The following is a 19918-nucleotide window of genomic DNA, read 5'->3' on the forward strand; positions in this document are numbered from 1 at the left end:
GAAGGCATTATAATAATCAATTACTGCAGGTCTTGGCATGACACCAATCATCAATAACGCTGATGTTTCAACTTTTTGTAAACAAAGTTTAAATAAGTCAATTATTCTGTATTATGTGTAATTTTAAAACAAACTGGATTGCTTAGAAAAGTAATACCCATCAGAGAAAGCGGAAAGTACATATAAAATCTACATACGGTCCATTTAATTTCTTCTGGTTGCCTTGTGAATAGTGCTATTCGTGGCTTAAAGCTTCAATTTAACATGTAAGGTGCAGAGGCAAAGGTGCTGGGCAAGATAATTTAAGTAATTTTTTTCCTTCTGGGAGCATACAGAACCAAAATGTATCGTTCAGAAAATTACAGGTTAGGCAGTATGGAGTGGTCATAAACATTCTTGACACAAATCCATGATGTGCAGATTGCTGCAGGAAAGAGTTTTCACACTTTGATTTGTTTGAAATGAGTTAGAGCACTCAGCAATGTCCTTTGGTGTATTTATAGGGAACCTGCACCTGTTACAGGGGTTATTTTTATCTATTCTGAAAATATGAAGGACTACCAAGTTTGCACTCAAACGCAGAAGGAAAATGCTTCCATTATACTAATTAAATGAGGTAGGCAGACATACCCATGTTTAGAGAGGCTTAGAGAATGTAAATAAATAAAATCACAAAAATACCATAGGCCAAATTTTATTCAACTCTTCAGACATTTAATATGATCCCACTTAGTCATTGAAGCTGGAATTAAATCTGAGACCTTCAAGGATAGCCTTCAGCTTCGTTTTAACCTTCGAGGAATTTGTACATCCATCCGAGGTCACTGCTGAGTCGAATCAGCATTACATATGTATGCTAATTCAACTAATCTTGCTTGCACAAATGTCTTACAGCCACCTAAAAGGTTTAACACCAGGACATAATAATATCTGGGGATCAATGGGGTTTCATGAAATTCTAAACCAGACACTTACTGAAACCTTGTGAAGAGGCTACTTCTAAAATTACTGACTTTATAATTCTGTCAACTGAAATACAGAAAGACACATAGTATGAATAGAAACATAAATTAATGTTATTTTTAAATATATCAATACAATTTTCCTTGTGTACACTAATGAATAATTTCTGACTAATCCTAGAAGAGAAATATGCAATAGCAGGTAAGTCTAATAAACTTCTGTTTGAACAGCTGTCTAAAATTTTACAGTAAAATATTTTAATTCATTTTCAAATTCAAATTAGTAAGGATTACATAAAGCATTCACTGCATTTATTTCTGTTTCATTAGACTTTTCTTGATGTACAGACCAGAATTCTGTAAAACAATTAAGTGTTCCTTGATAAAGTTTATTTAATGACATGGTGCTTCAAAATCCATCTGTTGGCACCTTTGATTTGCAAATTAAATTATAATTGCAGGTAGAGACTTTGCGTTATCAGGTTCACAAGGGACAAATAACAGATCTCACCTATATGTCAATACTCTGTATTCTTCAGATTATGGTTAATTTTCCCATATATCATGCCTCTAAGATACAGTAGAGAAATTAATTTGCTGAGTCTACTTTTTGCCCATCACCACACAGGAAAAGAACTGTGTGGTGGTGAAAAACAGCTAAGGTAGCACTTCTGTGAAAAAACACAGACTTCATTTTATCTTTTTTCCCTCTAATACATGTATCAGTCACAAAGTATCAAAATATAAACTGCATTAAGATCTATGGCATCCCCGTAAAAAAAAGTACACTCCAGTTAATGCCAAGCACAACTTTTAGAGCAATTAATACTGTAGCTTCATCATTGGTAGAATTCTTGGAGGTGCTTTGTCCATTCATTGTACTTGGCACATTCAGTGGAACAAAATGATCATCTTTTCAATAATAAATCATGCTAAAACTTTTACAAATCATTAACCTATTAACTTATTTGCCAAAAAACTATATGGCTTGTGGCTCAATCTTTCTCAGTGAAAGCTAACTTACACATGGATGGTGTAGCCTGATGCAGTAGATTCTGCAGCTTGTTTTTTCTTAATTTTCTTACTTAGTTTAAGAATCTTTCAGGAATTAACTTGTTCTCATCATATGCTTTCCTTGCTGAAAAATCCTTGGTACCCATCAGTTTTTAAGTCAAGTGAAGTTGCCTCACTGCATTTTCTCAGGCAGAGTGAAACCTCCTTTTCTAATCCCTTTTAGTCATCACACATAGACTTGTATACTACATTACAACATCAAGCCATTTTTGCCAACTCTTAACCTATCACACTATCCCAACCACACATTACAATGTTTCATTTTAAATATAATAAAGATTGCAGTTTTGAAGTGGTTCATAACATTGCATATGTTTTTAATAGTCTGCATGAAACATTCAATTTAAAAACTGGAAGACTTCTATAAGGTATTAGTCTTGGTACTGTAGCAACTCATTCCTATAGAAATTTCTAGAAGGTTAAAACTAGCTTCAGAAGTGACACACTTCTGTAATCCCAGCCTCAGGTATACTTGTGGTCTTTAAAGTTTTTCCTTTCAGTCTACCCACCACAAAATCCACTATAATGAATTGTTCACTCTGCTACAAACATGTATGCTAAATTTAATAATCGGCATCAGAGGCAATCTGAATAACACATCTTTCAATCTGTTCTCTTACAGTCATTAAGCACAATCAAGTTTGTAATTACTTAATTCAGTTACAGTACATAACTAAAGAGCTGGTCATGACGGCATCTTCCTTTAGAACAGAACAGATTAGAAGATCCGCTATTAGACTATCCCTGGTGTAAATAACTGGACCAGACACAGATGCATCATCATCTCATAGTGATGGAGACACACTTGGAAGAGGCTGACTACAAAGGTTGACACAGTGGGCATGGCAGTGCTTTGGGAAAAACTGAACAATTAACCCAAGCTTGGGGTTGGACTTTACATTATTAATTTGGAATTTTCTAATGTGTGCTTCCAAGCAATATTGGTCTGCTTTCCAAGTGTCAGTTCCTCTCTGGCCACTGTCCTGACTACTGTGAAAGCCAGAGGGAAAGCAACATTTGGACATAGGTACACTTTAATATTCATACAAAATACTGTACACTCTGACCCCAAGCTTCTCTCCCTGTCTGTGTGTCTAATTGAGAGCAAGTTGGGGTTTGCGAAAAGACAAATTTCTAATACAAGAAATTGTAAATGGCCAATAAAGTGATCTTACCTTATACATCATTCAAACGTAAGCTCCAGAACAGGACAGCTAGCAAAAGTAACAAAACACAATGAAACCAAGCTGACAATTCTCACAGGTATTATTAAGTTTGAATACTGACACCAAGATTAAAATGCAGATAACTATGTGGTTGCTAAAATATTTTGATAATATGCTTCCAGAAAAATCAAAAATCTAATGGCCAGGTGATTTGACAATCTGAAACACTATTCTTATTGCCATTCCCCTCAGAAAGAGATGCATTTTTTATTTACAGTAGTTTACATACCAATTTATTAAAGACAAAATTATTAAAGACAACATTAGCCCATTCCCATTTTAAAAAAGCATTGCATTTTATTAAGAATAAAAAGGAGAGGATGAAATGTCCTTTGCTAATCTTCAAAGAAGAATAGAAACAGCTTTGAGCATCAATTTTACTGCAATCCCATAAGTGAGTGCTAGGCTAAAAAGACATTATACTGTTTAACTATAAAATAAATAAATAGTTGTATTTGTAAATGTCATTACATATATTGCAGTTATGGACTGTGGTAGAGACAAGATACATTATTGTACCTTCATATTCAGGATTATAACTGAAGACAGTTATTTCAATTTAAGAAAAATAACCTATATTATTAAAAATCTAATATAACCAATGATAAGGGTTTCTGAAAGAAAGAAATACCACTGGCAGCTAGAGAACTTGCAAAAGGAAATATTTACTAGCTAGATGAACAGACAATATCACCTTCACGTTATACTGTAGATGAGGAATCCGTCAGACTCAGTTTTCTTCCTGATTAAAGCAAACACCAGCCAACCACTAAAGCCTAAGTATGGTTACATATACAGTACTTAAAAATGAAAAAGGCAATTTAGATATCAGGACATCTAGCACATCTTGAGATGGTTCTGAAATTTATTTTTGAATTTTGACCATTGCAACTAATAATAAGCTCTCTGATGCAGCCTTAACTTTTTTAATAATAGTGTGAGTGTGCATGATTAAAAACATGTCAGCATACAGTTTTTTAGGTAAATGTGCAAGACGATCTTAAAATTGAAACACAGAGATATGCACAGGGATCATAATAAATAATGCTACAAATAAGAGCACTCAACTCATGTGTAGTTTATGCATAATTTGCTAGATTTTAAAATAGTGAATAATATTCATAACTAGTGATTTTATGTTAAAAAGTAACTCGTAAAATGTTCATGAAGGCAATAATGTAACTAAGATATTAATTTAAATATTTAATGGTTTATATTGAGAACACACAGAGATGTTATAGAACCAATGGCATTTGTGTTTCATTGAACAAGTATTGTCAGAGAGCCCTTCCGTTTGTCTAATTTAAATGAAGGCATTTTCTAATGAAGAGCATTTTAAAATTTTTAAATGTTTATTTAAAGCATTGGTGTGCTATTTAGGGAAACAATGGGTGGAGTCTTGGGGAAAAGAGAGAGAGAGAGGGACCTAAGATGAAATTCAAAGATTTTGAACTGAACCCATAACCCTCACCCATCTCAAGGACAGACAGGGTATTATCCACAACGTGAAGGTAAAAGCTAAAGAGGACACTTCAGGAAGATATTGACTTTAATTAGGCTGGTTTCATTAAAGGTAAATGCCACCTACCACCCTAACACCCCACCACCACCAAAAACATGATTTTTAGTTCCACTTCCTGTAAAAAAAAAAAAAAGATTTGTTTAATATTTGAATGAGAAAGAATAATTGTAAGAAAAATATAATAATGGTTAAATTTGATAGTGTTTAGTATTTTGATGGTTTTGAAAGAAAATATTACAAAATGTGCAAATGGATGTCAGTTGAAAAATACCACATTCTTGTAGTGCTTGCAGTATTTTCTTTTTCTTTTTTATCAAAAGTAAATGTACAATTATTTAACCTGCAAGTCACGGAGTGAACATTTATATGGAGACAAACTGGTGAAATACAGGATTTAGTCATTTAACTTCAAAGCATCCTAATTAAAAAGGTACCTACACCGATTATACCTACTACCTACTATACCTGCAAATAGATTTTATCATGACCTAGGGTAGTTTATGTTTTTAACTGTGTACTGTCATTAGTGAAAATCTCTGATGTATGATGTGAAACTGTGCTGTTACTTACCTTTTTAAGTTTAAATGTACTTGTACATTTAGCAGACGCTCAATCATTTTATAGCAGAAAAAAACTGTCATTTTTAACATTCAATCAGACTCTCAAAGGGTATTTTAGTAACAGCTTCCTCAAATATACCTGATTGCCAGAAATTGACACTTGAGTAAAAGATAGGCAGGAAACATCTACACATGACATATATATATATATATTAAATACTTATGGATGGATCAGTGAAAATTGGAAGGACCTGATTTTAATTAAACATTCATTTATTTGAATTATGTGCCAGCTGTTGTACTTTTTTTTTCATTTGAATCTACAAATATAAATTATGTTATTAGATATTTGCTGGTGCTTCTAAATTAAGTGTTAAAAGCAAAGGTGTGTTTAAAATGTATTCTAATTACTTTCTAGCAGGTAATGTTGGAATTTTGAGTGACACAAAATAGCTATGGTGAATTTTGAGTTTTACCAGTAAATTATAGTTGTCCTTTGCTTATGTAGAGGAATGACTGTCTTTTTTAAAAAAAAGTAAAATTCTACTTATAAATCATGTTCTGTCTGACTTTGCATATAAAAATAAGAATTTCACAATATCTTCAATACTCCCTTGTTTTTGCTTCCTTTAAAAATTACTTTTATCTACAGAGAAAGCATATAGCTCTAAACCTGTCATTATATCAGATATACAGACACTTAAGCTTGCATTTTAGATAACCCAGTTAAGAACAAGAATATTTTCCTATACTTACGCATATCATTTATGTTATCGCTCACATTTGTAAAAAAAGAAATTTAGGATATGTATTAATTAATGAACGACCTTTCTCTGTTATCAATGCTGAGATCTGACTTCTTGTCTTTTATTTTACATTAAGACTGTCAGAGACCTTTGGCCTACAATTTTGTCCCCATAAATAAATACTGTCCACAGTACTTTTCCTTATTTTTCTAAGAAAAAAAGTTTTCTAACTCAGTCATTTGCATAGCTTCATCTCCACCTTTTCCCATTCAACTCCCTTTTGCAAAGAAAAAAAGCATATCTATTCAAAAGGCATTTAGTCCATTTCTTTCTTGGCCGGTAAACCTATTCATCAATTGTTCTGCCTTGTAGATTGCATTCTAATGCTAATCTAGCGTGTTAAATATCTTTTTGTTCCCCTTTCACCGTTTTGTCATTCAGTTTATCCAGTTTTGGTCACCCATTTTATTTATTTATGCGCCTGCCTCTATTCATGCGCTCATGTATTTTTTATTATGTTGTTTCACTGTCATGCAGTGTCAACTCAGTCTATTCAATGGGGGCTACTTGAAGGGCTTGGAGAGACAAAGCATGTACACATTGCAGTGCTATTCACTCCGGCCAGCTGGATCGGTTGGAAAAAAAAAAACCTTGTGAAAAGAAATCCTCCACAATGGACACAGAAGAAGTGCACAATGCTAACAGTTTTCCAAATACCACTGATTGCTTTCCTCACAATGAGGAGAAAGCCGCCGCTTTTTGCTGAGCTCCTCTTCAACAAACAACACTCTCACAAAAACCTCCCAGCCCACGTTTTGTTCCCAGACAAAACCTCCTCGACTGTCTAAACGCTCCCCACTGAAGAAAGTAAAAAAATCTTTTCAGTTTTCTTCCCTTTTTCTTTAAATAAAATATAATAAAGGAGGAAGAAGAAAGAGAGAAATGGTCACTGAACTGGTAATATGCGCCCCATTATAAAGCAGCCCCATCTTTGATGAGTTTGATGAGCACTAAGAAACTTAAAGCCTTCAAACATATAATCACGGTAAACCAATAGTAATATAATGGGATGTTAAAAGTCTAAAAGTATGTCGTAGGCCGAGAGTTTTGGAAACAAAGTAGCGCACGTTGTAAATTGTATTATTTATAAACACCGGCAGACAATAGTAATATTACATGTGATGGCCTTCACTGGTAAATTCCCAATGAACCCAAGGTTTAAGTGTAATACCCATGCTGTAGAACGTTTCTGGGGTTTATAGCTTTGAGAGGAAACTCTGCAACTCCAAGTGGCCTACTTCCGAGAATACATAGTTCGAGTTTAAGTGGTAAAGGGAGATCTATAGGATATTGTTTTAAAACAATCAACAAACAGAAATAAAAATATATCCGACCTTTTAAATCCAATTTGACCTGTTTGAAACAAGGTCAGTCCCGATTTCACTTGAGCCTTACTTCCAGGGTGAAGCAGGAAGCTCCGTGGAGTGAGGAGATCGGAGTGTTACAAAGGAGAATGCAGGGCGCTGAAAGGGTTTAATTAACCGTGTCGGAGATAATTATCCCTGGACAGTCCAAATTAGTTTTGCATAATCGCTCCGATCCATATGAATTAACTTTTTAATATCATTTAACACTATGAAAACCAGAGATTTCTTAATTAATTTATGGATTATTTTTATTCATGAAGCGAGTCTAAATCGCTCCACTTAGGTGTTTACATTCCAGCAATTCTTAATTCTATTCGCATTTGATAGGCTGCAAATTAACTGATGATTGATTATTTTTTATGAAATACATATATTCTATATGCATGTGCTGGTTTAGTATAATTGATATTGCGTTATATTCTGGTTATGTGTTTTATATTGCGTGTCTGTCCACGTTGAAATATGTACAGTATTGATAACATCCTCGTTTTATAAATTATATCCCCGAAGAAGATATGTGGAGAAATTATGGCAAGCAGCTAATACACCATAATTAGAATTAACCTAACTCTAATAACGTATTACATAGATGCAGAAAGAATTACAGTAACAAGATAAAGTGGGCAGTCAATTCAGATTCTGTTCAAAATGTTAGCAGAAATCAATGCAATACCTGTTCTCCTGCGCTCTATCGATGTAGTCAAAGAGTTCCATTTTACTGGTCCTTGAATGCTTAAAAAAGAATACAACGACTCAGTTTTTATCTTCCTTCCTATTCACGATTTAAAATGTGATAAATCAGGTTTTTGGCTCTTGGTAACAATGGGTTGATTTAGATTTCAGGGTAATTCTATTCAAAGCTTGAACAAAAGCGGCCTTTGGAGGATACCTTACACTTCACCTGGACTAAGCACGTAAGGGCAGTTCAGATAAAAATCTTGTTAGCAATTCAACAAGAACTACAGAGCGCTTTTTTCTATTTCTCCGCATTACGCTTTATTACACCCTTCGTTCAACAAATGAACAGAATAGCATTAAATTTCTAATTTACAGAAATGTAAGAGATGTTAAATAAAACACAAAACAAACCATCGACTTCAGAAGTGTTAGTAAAAACGAGAAAATAGTTTTCCTTTTATATCACATAAACGCCAGTGAACTACATATACAATTAATAACTTTCATTTACACGCATCAGTCTAAATATACACATTTTAGAGTATTCTAAATTGCAGCTGATGAAGCCTTTGGGTTCAAATGCGTATCACTTTTAGTTGAAATTAAGTAGAGAAATAGTCATAATTTCTTTTAAAATAAAGATTTGTTAAACGTTACAACCTATAAGCACTTCATATATTTTGTGCAAATGTTACAGGACACTTTTCAAGTCCTCTAATCAAATTGAGTCACTGTAATGTTTAACTAAACAATAAATATTACAGATAGCTATAAAATAATATTAGAAATCTGCAAATATTTTGGATTGCTAAACCAGCCAATTCGAACTTTTTGCAGTAATCTTTTAATCTACCTGTGTCTTCTACCGACCAGTTCCTTTCTCTGTACAATTTTACACGTTTTGTTCTACTTGGAAACACGGAAATAAACATGTCAACACTCTGGCTTGAGATGGTCTGAGTCACCTTGTTCGAAATCCATTTAATATTCAGTGTAAATGCACATATAAAGCATGTTGTTTATAAATAATTGGCTAGTCTCTCTTTAACACCAACCCTTGATTTCAGACTGTAAAATAAAACAATCATTTTCAGTCAACGTGAATTTTAAGTTTGCGCCTGTCACCGTCGGCTACTGTTTCTTGTGAGAGACATAACTTCATTTAGCAGGTGTATTTGCAACAGGTTGTAATCAAATAAGTTACCCCCTTGTTAAAATATTTGCATGTATGCAATAGCAATTACTTCCGATCCTGCCCTCTTCTGTCCAAAAATCAATATTGTAAATGCATATACAATAGTCCTTTACTTAAACCATCAATTGCTCATTCCCTCGGGGCTTTGACAAGTGGTGGCTGTATAACATGGTCTTCACTGTTCTCTAAATAAGTAGTACCTTTTATAAAGGCATTAATTTATTTACATACACATGTGATATTTGAGACGACGTGGACTGTTATCACATGTATAAATTTGTACATGCATTTCATAAACTCTCACTCATAGTCTTTACACATTTACACTTTTCTCTAGTTCAAGATGTCATAATGCAGCCGCATAAGCAGGATAAGGTTCAAGCTGCGGTTTTCCCATTCCTGGCAATAAGATGTAAGCTAGGGGCGGCTGCAGACCCGCCGAGGGCCAGCCGGTACAGTTGCAGGGAATCATGTAGCCAGGGTTGCCCGGAGAAGGGTGAGAGTGAGTGTGAGTGTGAGTCCCACTTCCGACAGCCCCTGTTCCGGAGAAAGCAGTTGTCCCACTAGGGTAGCCAAGTGGAGAGGCGTAAGGAAAGGAAGGTGGGGAGATTTCTGCCATTTTCGAACCCAAGTCGAAAAATGAGTATGGATTCGTTGACGCGGAGGGGTTGAAGAAAACTCTTGCAGCTGCTGCGGCAGCCGCCGCTGCTGCTTTATCCGGGTTTGCAATCAAGGACTCGGAAAGCGCTCCTCCAGATAAACCGCTCGCCTTTAACCCTTCATGATCTCCCAGGCTGTATGGAACTGGGAAGGCGAACTTGTCTTTCTTCATTAAAGTCTTTGGCTTCCGCCTGGGTCTGTATTTATAATCGGGGTGCTCCTTCATGTGCATAGCCCTCAGTCGCTTTGCCTCGTCAATAAAGGGTCTTTTTTCTGATTCGGTGAGAAGTTTCCACTCCGCTCCTAATCTTTTGCTTATTTCTGAGTTGTGCATTTTCGGATTCTCCTGAGCCATTTTCCTTCGCTGGGCTCTCGACCACACCATAAAAGCATTCATGGGGCGCTTTACATGATCCATGGGCTTAGACATTTCGATATAGAAGGCACTTTCACCTGATAAGATACAAAATCTTCCAACAGTCTTTTTTCCCGTAGGTGGTTTTCTGCTCCCAGTATGGGACACACCAGTTCTCTACAACATATAAGGATGTGCTTTGGCACTTGACATTAATTTGATTTACTTCGAGAGACACGAGGGAATAGTTTGATTGACGTTTAAAAAATGCTTGTCAAATTAAGCATAAGTGCTGTGTTCACTTACTTTATTGTCAGTTCACCACGCAGCTGGAAATGTATCCCTTTTTGCAACCAAAGGCGCAGCCAACGCACCTTTCAAGAGTACGAACAAAGTTTGTTCCGTCCACTTGGGATCGCTTCTTAAAAGTCCGCCGCTACATAAGACTCTTCAGGAAAAACAAATCCCGGAAAGAAATGAGTGGTAGTAGCTCGATGGATTCAAACGTTGTTTTCGTCTCCTTAAAGGCTGTTTTCTCGTTTTTTAACCTTTGCTTTCTCCTGTCGCCAGCCCTGTCAATAGATCAGCTCCTGTATCCAGCATTAACGAAAGTGGTTGATATCTCTAAGCTACCCCATGTGAAATAAGACTCACTTCAAAAGCAGGTACCGTGGGAGCTCTGAGAGCATGCGCAGTGCTTGCCACGCAAACTGACAATCACTCTGAATAAATCTTTATTCATTTCGGGGTAGGACGCATACAAGACAATACTTTCATGACATTTTCCGTAGAAACATTCAGCGCTCAACATTCTCGAAAGTTTCTTGATGGTGTTTTTGAAGACTTTTCAACGGCTTACAAAGTTGTATCAATAGCTCGTAATTCTTTTACTCTCGCCATTTATTCATAATTTTTAGCAGCAAAGGATGCAACAGCAATTAAAGTATAGTTGATGTAAGTAGGAGTAGCACAGAAATAATAATAATAATAATACAGTACTTGATATTTTCAAGAGACTTCACAATTAAAAAGAGAATTAACTCCCCTTAACTACTGTTTTCAAACTGGAAGCCTATGTTGTGGTTACTAAGGGTTATCTGTCAACGTGATCGAACAACAGATAGCTGTTATCGAAAAACTATTATTTACAATGCCTACTCCAGTCAAGCACGTATTAGCGACGGGTAATAATAATTAGCTAGTCTATTGGACCCTATTAGTATTCTACACTTCAAACAATAGCCATTGTCAGAGTGCAGATTGTCGATCTAGGTGGCTCGAAATGCAAAGCTTTGATTTTCCTTTTAAAGATTTTAAATATACCAATGAACGAAAAGGCCAATATATTCTAAAATATTAAAGTTCTGAACTAATGTTATCATATTTACCGATAATGCATGTATCAAAGAACTGGCAAAAACGGTAAAATATTAAAACATATGAGGAATCTTGCTTCTTATTTAAATATGCTTAGTAAGTAGGTAGACCGCAATAAAAATGAAGGTATTCCATTATAGGAATAGAAAAGGATATGCCATTTTGTTAAATCAGTCTCTTACAAAATGCCGCGCTCATAACAATGATTGAGAACAAATGAACTTAATAGATTAATCTGTCAATTGTATGGAAAGTTTTAAGATATGGACATTACATAACTATCTTTAGTTACTTTTATTCTGGTAAACGAGCTGTTATGATGTAAATACATTGTACTGTACAAGAGTTTGGTTGTGGTATACATTTAAAAACCGCATTTTTCTCATTCTCTAAATTCATAGGTTACACAAGTAGGGTTGTATGCGTCTTCATTTCAGAATTGACACTTAAACGGAAGGGAGTGGGGGCGAACTACAGGTCGTAACCACGTATAGAATACAGGAAATTTTTATTTTACTCATTTGGCCATATAATGGTAAATAACCCTATCTTCTAAATTAGTTTAAAAACACACCTGAGTGATATCTTATTATCAGCCAGGGACGATTTCAACGAAAAACCGACTTAGTACGCTTATCGCACTTTTGTCTATAGTCACGTCATAATTTTATTGTTTTCTTTATGCGTTAAAGCGTATCCATACAATAAACTTAATACTTGTCGTTTATTTCTTTGTGAAGCTAGCAAAAAACGATTCTATTACCACAAACAGTTTTCGCGTTGCCAGGTTATACGCAAGGCGTACAGTATCTTTGATTTATATGTCGATTTTGTTGGCTGACACTTTTTATCAGTTGTGTATGACTGCGTTCCTAAACTCATATACAGAACAAAAACAGTAGCCTATTGGAAATAAAAATAATGACACGTGATAAAATAAAAGCGTAAGATAACAAATACTATTTCTTCTTATATTATGATTCTGTTGTGATGTTACTATATCTCAAAGGTTAGCATTATTACACTTGAGCAATTCAAAGACATTTCTGTGTACCACAAGTGTGTTACAGTAGTTAATGTGAATTTGAAGTTAACATTATTTTTAAATCTGTTTTCCTTGCTCGACTTGCAGCCGAAATATACAAGTAAAGGTCTATGCTTGGTACAAGTTTAAAACTAGACTGTGCTGTAAATCCGTTAAAAATGCGAAAACAAAATATATCTGAATGTTCCTCGTCTTGTTTTACGCAAAAACAAGACCATATTCACTGATTAACATCCAGAATATACGTATACGCAGCAATATAATGAACACAAAAACATATTTTTAAAATAGTTAAAATTATTATATTTAAACATTGCAGAAATCACATTCTCTTTCGTTTTAAATGAGTGATTTTAGCCTATAAACAGGTGTCTTAAAATGAATTAATAATTAAAAAAACTAACGCTATTTTGCTAGATTAATAATTTTCTTCAATTTCGTTCCTCTCCCACTTCAACTTCAAAGCGTTTGCCCAGAGGCTGCAGGTCAGTATCTGACGCGCTTTATAACGAGTCGTGCATTTTACAAATCACACAAAGAAGAACAAACAGAAATTTAGGGGCTTCCCCCATAACTCTCACACCATAGCATAATATTTAAGTATAAAACAACCGTTTTGAGTTGCTGGATCTGTTAATTGTAACTATACTAGGCTATAAACATATATTTTCATATATGTTATTTACTATTTTAATGCCAACCACTTTTTATGCCTTTTCTATGTAAATGTTCATAAATAAAATACCAAATAAAGACTGTTGCCCACCATCCAATTAAGTTCATTCATTAATTGAGAATGTTACATATGTGATTGAAGGATGGACGAAACGATCGTGCAGATTTTGTAAAAGTAATATAATGAAGTAGAAAATAACAATTACACCGCCTAGAAGACTAATGAACAATATACAATTTATCCACTAATATATACTGAGCATACTTTTATTAATTGGACAAATAATCTCGGTCCAGCATGACTACAATACAATTAATTCCTCCCACAAACGTCTTATCTATACTTCATCAAAAGCTATTATGGCGTTAAAATTAACAATTATACCACCAATGGATGAAAGAATCCACAAGGGGATGCAGAAAAGGCTTCAGATAACACGATATGTATAAATCATTCATGAGAACAATTCATGTAAGAAAAGTTATCTGTGTTTTGAATGACATTGGAAGAACTAAATAGGAGTCGCTCTATAGATGGGACATTTCATTCCATTGTGCGCTATGTTTCCTCCTCTTTTATTTAGTGTAATATACATTTTCAAAATTAATTAACCCTAAAGAGCAAGATTAATGTCTGCTCATTGTTCTGGGAAAATAGTGCCCTCCGTGCTGAAAGACTCTTCTATTGTTTCAAGTAAGTAGCGTCCTAAGAATCCTCTTGATAAGGGGGTGCTGCTGTTTTGTACAATGGAACTGAGAGTGCTGACGGATAAGTCCGTGCTAACAGTAACACACGTGAACACGGAATCTGCAGGTCTGTCTTTCAACAGGAGTGCGAATTGTAAACACCGAATATCCGAATCAATGTCCCACGAAAAGGCAAAACATGATCAAAAAGTTCTTATCAAAACAGATTTTCTGTATAATACTTATGTAATCACTTTTTATTTACAGCTAGTTACTTTTCAGTTATACTGATGTAAATACAGTACACAGATAAGGGATCATTTATGCCATTCAATATGGTTTAATAGCTGACTGTAAACTGGATTCATATTCTTGTGTGTACAATGCATTTAATATACACAATGGACATGTACCATGTTCGTAGAAAATTCTGGTTTTATTCATTACTAAAATAGTTAAAAACTACTTGAAATGTAAAGTTGATTTCAGACAAAGAAAACTGTTTAGATCCTGGTATGGTGTAAATAAAACGCACGGATGAAGCAGAGCCATAACAGAATGACACAAGATATTTAAAGCAAATAAAAATAATAATCCATTCTAACTTGAAGATTGCCAAACTAAAGAGTCTGTCATTTTCACATTAATGAAAAAGGCAATTTTATGCATTTAATCACAGTTAACATCCTTATACAAGCACTGAAGATTTATTCTTTTGAACTATAACCATAGTATTAGGAAAGCAAATGTTCACAGTTTGTTGGCAAGCACTTGAATACATATCAAAGCCATACTGTGCACAGCATTATATAATATCTAATTACTTGTCCAGTTCATTATGATGCCCTCCTGAACCATGACCAATTTATACTGAGTCTGTACTTGAGGATCGGCTTACATACAGAATGTTTAACACCCACAAATGACAAATAAGTAGATGCTGGGTAAGCCCTTAATTTAATTAGTATTTCCTTACTTTAACAACCCTTCTATTTAATTCATCACCATATTAATATGCATTTTATTAGCTAGCAAGTTTAATTACATATTGCAAGAAAAAGATATTATTGTGTTTAGTCATTCTCTGTACCTCCAATTAAAAGGAAAATCAAAGAACAGAGGAAAAAATAGGCCCTTATTCAGCTAATCCTTACCAGCTCTTAAAAGAAACGAGTGTCTTACATAGTCTTAAACTGTATGTTTTCAAAGACTGAAATAAATATAAAACAGTCAATTATAGCAAAAAGGTTTTTCAGAAAGTGATATTTAAGAAGAATTCCTTCAATCATTTCTTTACATTGTGATATAAGACATATATTAAGGGTTAGTGAAGGTGACAGTTTAGTTCTGATCCCTACATATTCTTAAGTACGGATGCAGGCAGAAATCAAACTAAATTTTTCTAAATGGCATGTTGGTTTTCTGATGAGGATTAATTCCTATGACAGCCAAGCAGAGCTCATCAAAACCTCAGATCCTTGTCTCTGCATATTTAGTAAGCTCCCTGTTCAGCAATTCCATTTTAACTGTTAAAATATGACGTCTTTGTGCCCCCATTATTTAATCATTTTAATTCCACCCAATTTAGACCATTATGTTCTTTCCACCTGTTCTCCTACATGTTGGTGTTGGGAAAACAGAAAGCTCTCAGATTATTTGTCAGATTTAATTACCTGATGTTACGAAGTTATTGAGCCCTGTTAGACTGAGCTCAACCTGAGCGATCTCTACCATGCTTGCTCAGTAGAGGTTGCAGTGGTGTGATAAGGCGCATAAATGGCAGGCATTTTCTGTGCCTAAGCCCTGAGAGGACAGATGCTAATTGTACATTTCCTGCAGTTTTCATAGTGAAGGCTCTTTTGATCCCCCTACTAGGAAAGTCTCAGATTCATTGCTCACCTGACAAACTTCACTATTGGAATGCATTTTCATTTACCTATATACAGTGCATGCATATAGATAAAATGGTATTCTATAAATCAGTTATATAATATAATGAAATAGATTTAAAGTATTATGTCAGTGAACTTGGACACAAAAGGGCTTTTAAAACGTCAGAACCAGCTTTCTCATCAGAAACTTCAAAACATAAGAATGTTTGATGCAAGTTCCTGTATTAAAGTGAACATTGTATCTGCAGAGAAATCTTTAAAGACTGGTGTTTGGTGTACAGGGACTTTAGTATAACACCTGGTATAACAGGTATTTAGTATTTATAGTATAACAGACTTTAGCAAGGGTTTAGAAGCCGAGATTCTGCCCAAAATATAACTCATAAAACCAGGAAAAATATGCTGTACGCACCAAAAACTGTGGTGTTTTTACTTTAAGCTGAATTAAATGCATGAGTGATGTTTGAAACTTCGCAGAAAGAATTTCATTTGAACATGTAACTTGAAATCTAATGGCATAGATCAATTAAAGTTAAAGAACAGATAATATCATAATCTGTCTGTATAAGTAGATAATAAAAAGTAAAATAGGTAGAGATCTCTCATGTGATGGTACCTTGTAAAAGGTACGTGTGACATGTTTCTTCCCACAGATCACAAAATATCACGACATTTCAGATGTAAATACTTCAAATACTTCAAAGTAGTAGCTGGTACATACAGCCTGAATGATAAATGAATATTATTTCCCTTAAATAAAAAAACATCTGAATAAACTGCAAAAGAAAATCAGATATCCAGTTTGTAAAAAATATAATAAATAGAAATTACGATGGATATCCATTGTGTAAAAAAAACACCAGTTCTTCTGTAAATAAAAAAAATGTATTGTTATTTGTTTAGGGATTATCTTTCAAAACAAATGAAACAGACTTTTCATGTTTCCTCATGAAATAAGAGAATATAAATTTCTTTTAAAATTTGTTATCTGTCACCCAAAGGGTTTTGGTAGGTTTATCCTTAGTATTTTCTGATGGACTCAAATGTAGAGCATGAGAAGATAAGATCATTCAAGAGAAGGAAATTGTTTTCAAGAAAGAGAAAAACATTTTGCTGTCTGTTTTTTTTCAATAAAATGTCAGGAAATCTTTAGTCTTTTATTTTACACAATGAACTGAAAAGCATAAACAGCAATATGCTATTAAAAGCCACTTCAAAACATAGGATTGTTGTATATTTATTCAAAGATTAAAGGTCGTTAATTATCTGGGAGGGCTTTAAATGGAGGAGTTATCAGTGTTTCTCTGTGGATCAGACGATGTACCTGATTCCTCTTTACCCATTTTCTGGGAGTCTTTCCGCTTCTTTGACCACAGAACTCCCCACTTGCCTTGTTGAAGAAAAGTCACACTTCCTGTCTGGCACAATATGAAGGAAAAGGCATGTTTAGCATTTTGTATAGTGCTTTTTCTGTGATAGACTCATAAAAGAAAAAAATAAACAAATGCCACCCAAATAGAAGGGTATTAATTCTAACATTTACTGACAGTAAATCCATTTTTCACCCAGATTAGTGATTTAATATATTCTCACTGCCAATGAAGGTTCTTCATGCATTCGGGCTACCATTTTGCAAGGCTTGTGCACAAACATCATTGAATTATTTTACCCTAATATTGCATTTTAAACAGTTTACCTTAGCTGCTTTAAAACACCTTTGGCCACAATTATTAAATTCGATGTTCAAGTTCAAATTTTTCGAGGCTGCTTGGAAGGAAGAAAAATTAAAAAAGCAATTACCCATAGAATCAGAATTAGATTGGCAGTGGTGTTTTTATGCACCTGTTGTCTTTGTAGTAACCAGTTACCACTTGCATTTTTTAAGGTTAATGTGCTACACCAGACAAAAAAAGAAAACATAGCCTGCTAAATCCATAACTATGACTCTGAAGTCTGCAAATGTTTGCAATACAAAAGCTTGCATTTCTGTGACATCTAAACTGTGAACATCAGTCCTATATGAGTAATAAATGGTAGGTGTAATTTTTTTTCTGCTGGTGTGGGCGTTCAGTATTTTACAATCTTAAAAACATATGAGTGGTTACAGAGATTCTGATTGTAAGGTTTAACATTTATTTAAAGCATTGATACTGTATGCTGTGAAGTGCTGTGCTCCTGAGAAATTGTATCTTAATAACACTGCTACCAATTTTTCTTACATCATCACTTTTATAAAAATAAAATATGGAGGGCATAGCAAGCCCATGTTGGGAAATGGAGCAAATCATAGAGATACATATAGAGAAGATTGAAGCCTGAACCTACTCATAAGTTACAAATTTAGTAATCATACTGGTTTACATTAAGTAGATGTAAATCTATTTTATTTATTTCCTGGCCCTTGAATAAAGGCTTAAAATAAGAAGGAATACTGAAGAAGAGCATCTGTGCTTAGAAAGAGGTGAAAGCACTTACTAAAATATGATTGTGTAGATCCTCCCTTCGAACTTACTTGATAATGGTTTCCAAATTGCTATCAATATACTGTAAATAGGTCCACAAGCTGAAAAAATAAATAAAGGTGATCAAGCCAATCAAAAACTTTTCCTCTAAAAATGTATCAGTAAAAGTCAACTTGTTTAGAAACATATTTATAGTGATAAACAAGGTGATATCCACTGACAATTGCCTCTAGAGAGCAGTTCTCTCCATTTTTTTCAGTACTGTTAAGCTAGCTAATAGTGAGAGGAAGTTATAATAAATAGTTGTGGCTACACAAACAAAAGCCACACAGCACTTCTAATGAGAATGATGTTTTGACATTTTTAAGTAAAATATTTTTCATGTAAAAATTGTAATGCTGTGTGGAGTTTGTATGTTCTCCCCGTGTTTGTCTGGGTTTCTTCTAGGTGCTGTGGTTCCCTCCCACAGTTCTCAGACATACAGTACTTGTCGGTTAATTAGCTTATGGGAAAACTGGCCCTGGTGTGAGAGTGTGTACCCTGCCTTGCAACTGTTGCTTGCTTGGATAGGCTCCAGCTCCCCCACAATGCAGAATTGGATGAAGTGGATAGAAGATAGATGGATGGAAAGATTGCAACACTGTTGGCAAAAATTAAAAATGAAACCGCTTCATTTATATTTACATGCTTAAGTGACCTGCTCAATCAGTTCTCAAACTTACTTTTTCAATACAGGAAAATTGTAACTGAATGAGGTGGCAGGAGAGACACTCCAGGACACCTCATAAGCAGTGGAGTCAAGTCTTTTTTAACCTTCTATAAACTCTTTTAGAAGGTTTTGTGTTGACCACCCTGATGGACATCAGTGAGTGCTGACTGAATGATATAATATCATTTCTGTGTACAACAGATCAATCATCGGGGAGGTGTGGCTAGGGGTGTCTAGTTACTACAGACCTCCACTTACAGTAATTGATAACAAACTGACTGCACGGTGTTACACTTGCTGCCCTTCTTGTTGGGTCTCTCCCACAGTAAAGGTTTGATGTAACAACAGTCTAACAGGACAATGTACCGAATGTCTTCATACGAGGCTTCCTTGTGAAATAAGAATGTAACAGCTAATCTACGGATGCCTTACTTTCCAGACTTGTGAGAGGAATTGGGATGACATGTTGCTTCTAGAGTTTGGAGATGAGAGACAGATGCATAGGCACATGCTTGTCCAGGCCAAATAGGAGGAGTGGGACAGAATCCCACAAGACATCATCTGCAATGCTGTGGAAAGCATTAGCTGCAGATGTACAGCTTGAATTGCGTTACTGCCTGTGACCTCCACTGTAGAATTCCTGTTTTAAAAACGTGCTAATAAACA

The 19918-nt window shown here is 34.7% G+C and overlaps 1 protein-coding gene across 1 annotated transcript; it reads right to left on the reverse strand.

The window, feature by feature from the left end:
• Positions 1-8487: 8487 nt before the first annotated feature.
• On the reverse strand, positions 8488-11076 carry sox21b (SRY-box transcription factor 21b). The gene has a single exon (XM_088603640.1). The coding sequence runs from the start codon at positions 10478-10480 to the stop codon at positions 9737-9739; it is 744 nt and encodes a 247-aa protein (XP_088459766.1). The 5' UTR covers positions 10481-11076; the 3' UTR covers positions 8488-9736.
• Positions 11077-19918: the final 8842 nt, after the last annotated feature.

The sequence above is a fragment of the Lepisosteus platostomus genome, chromosome 2 (genome assembly GCF_059453375.1).
Source record: "Lepisosteus platostomus isolate fLepPlt1 chromosome 2, fLepPlt1.hap1, whole genome shotgun sequence".
NCBI lineage: Eukaryota > Metazoa > Chordata > Actinopteri > Semionotiformes > Lepisosteidae > Lepisosteus > Lepisosteus platostomus.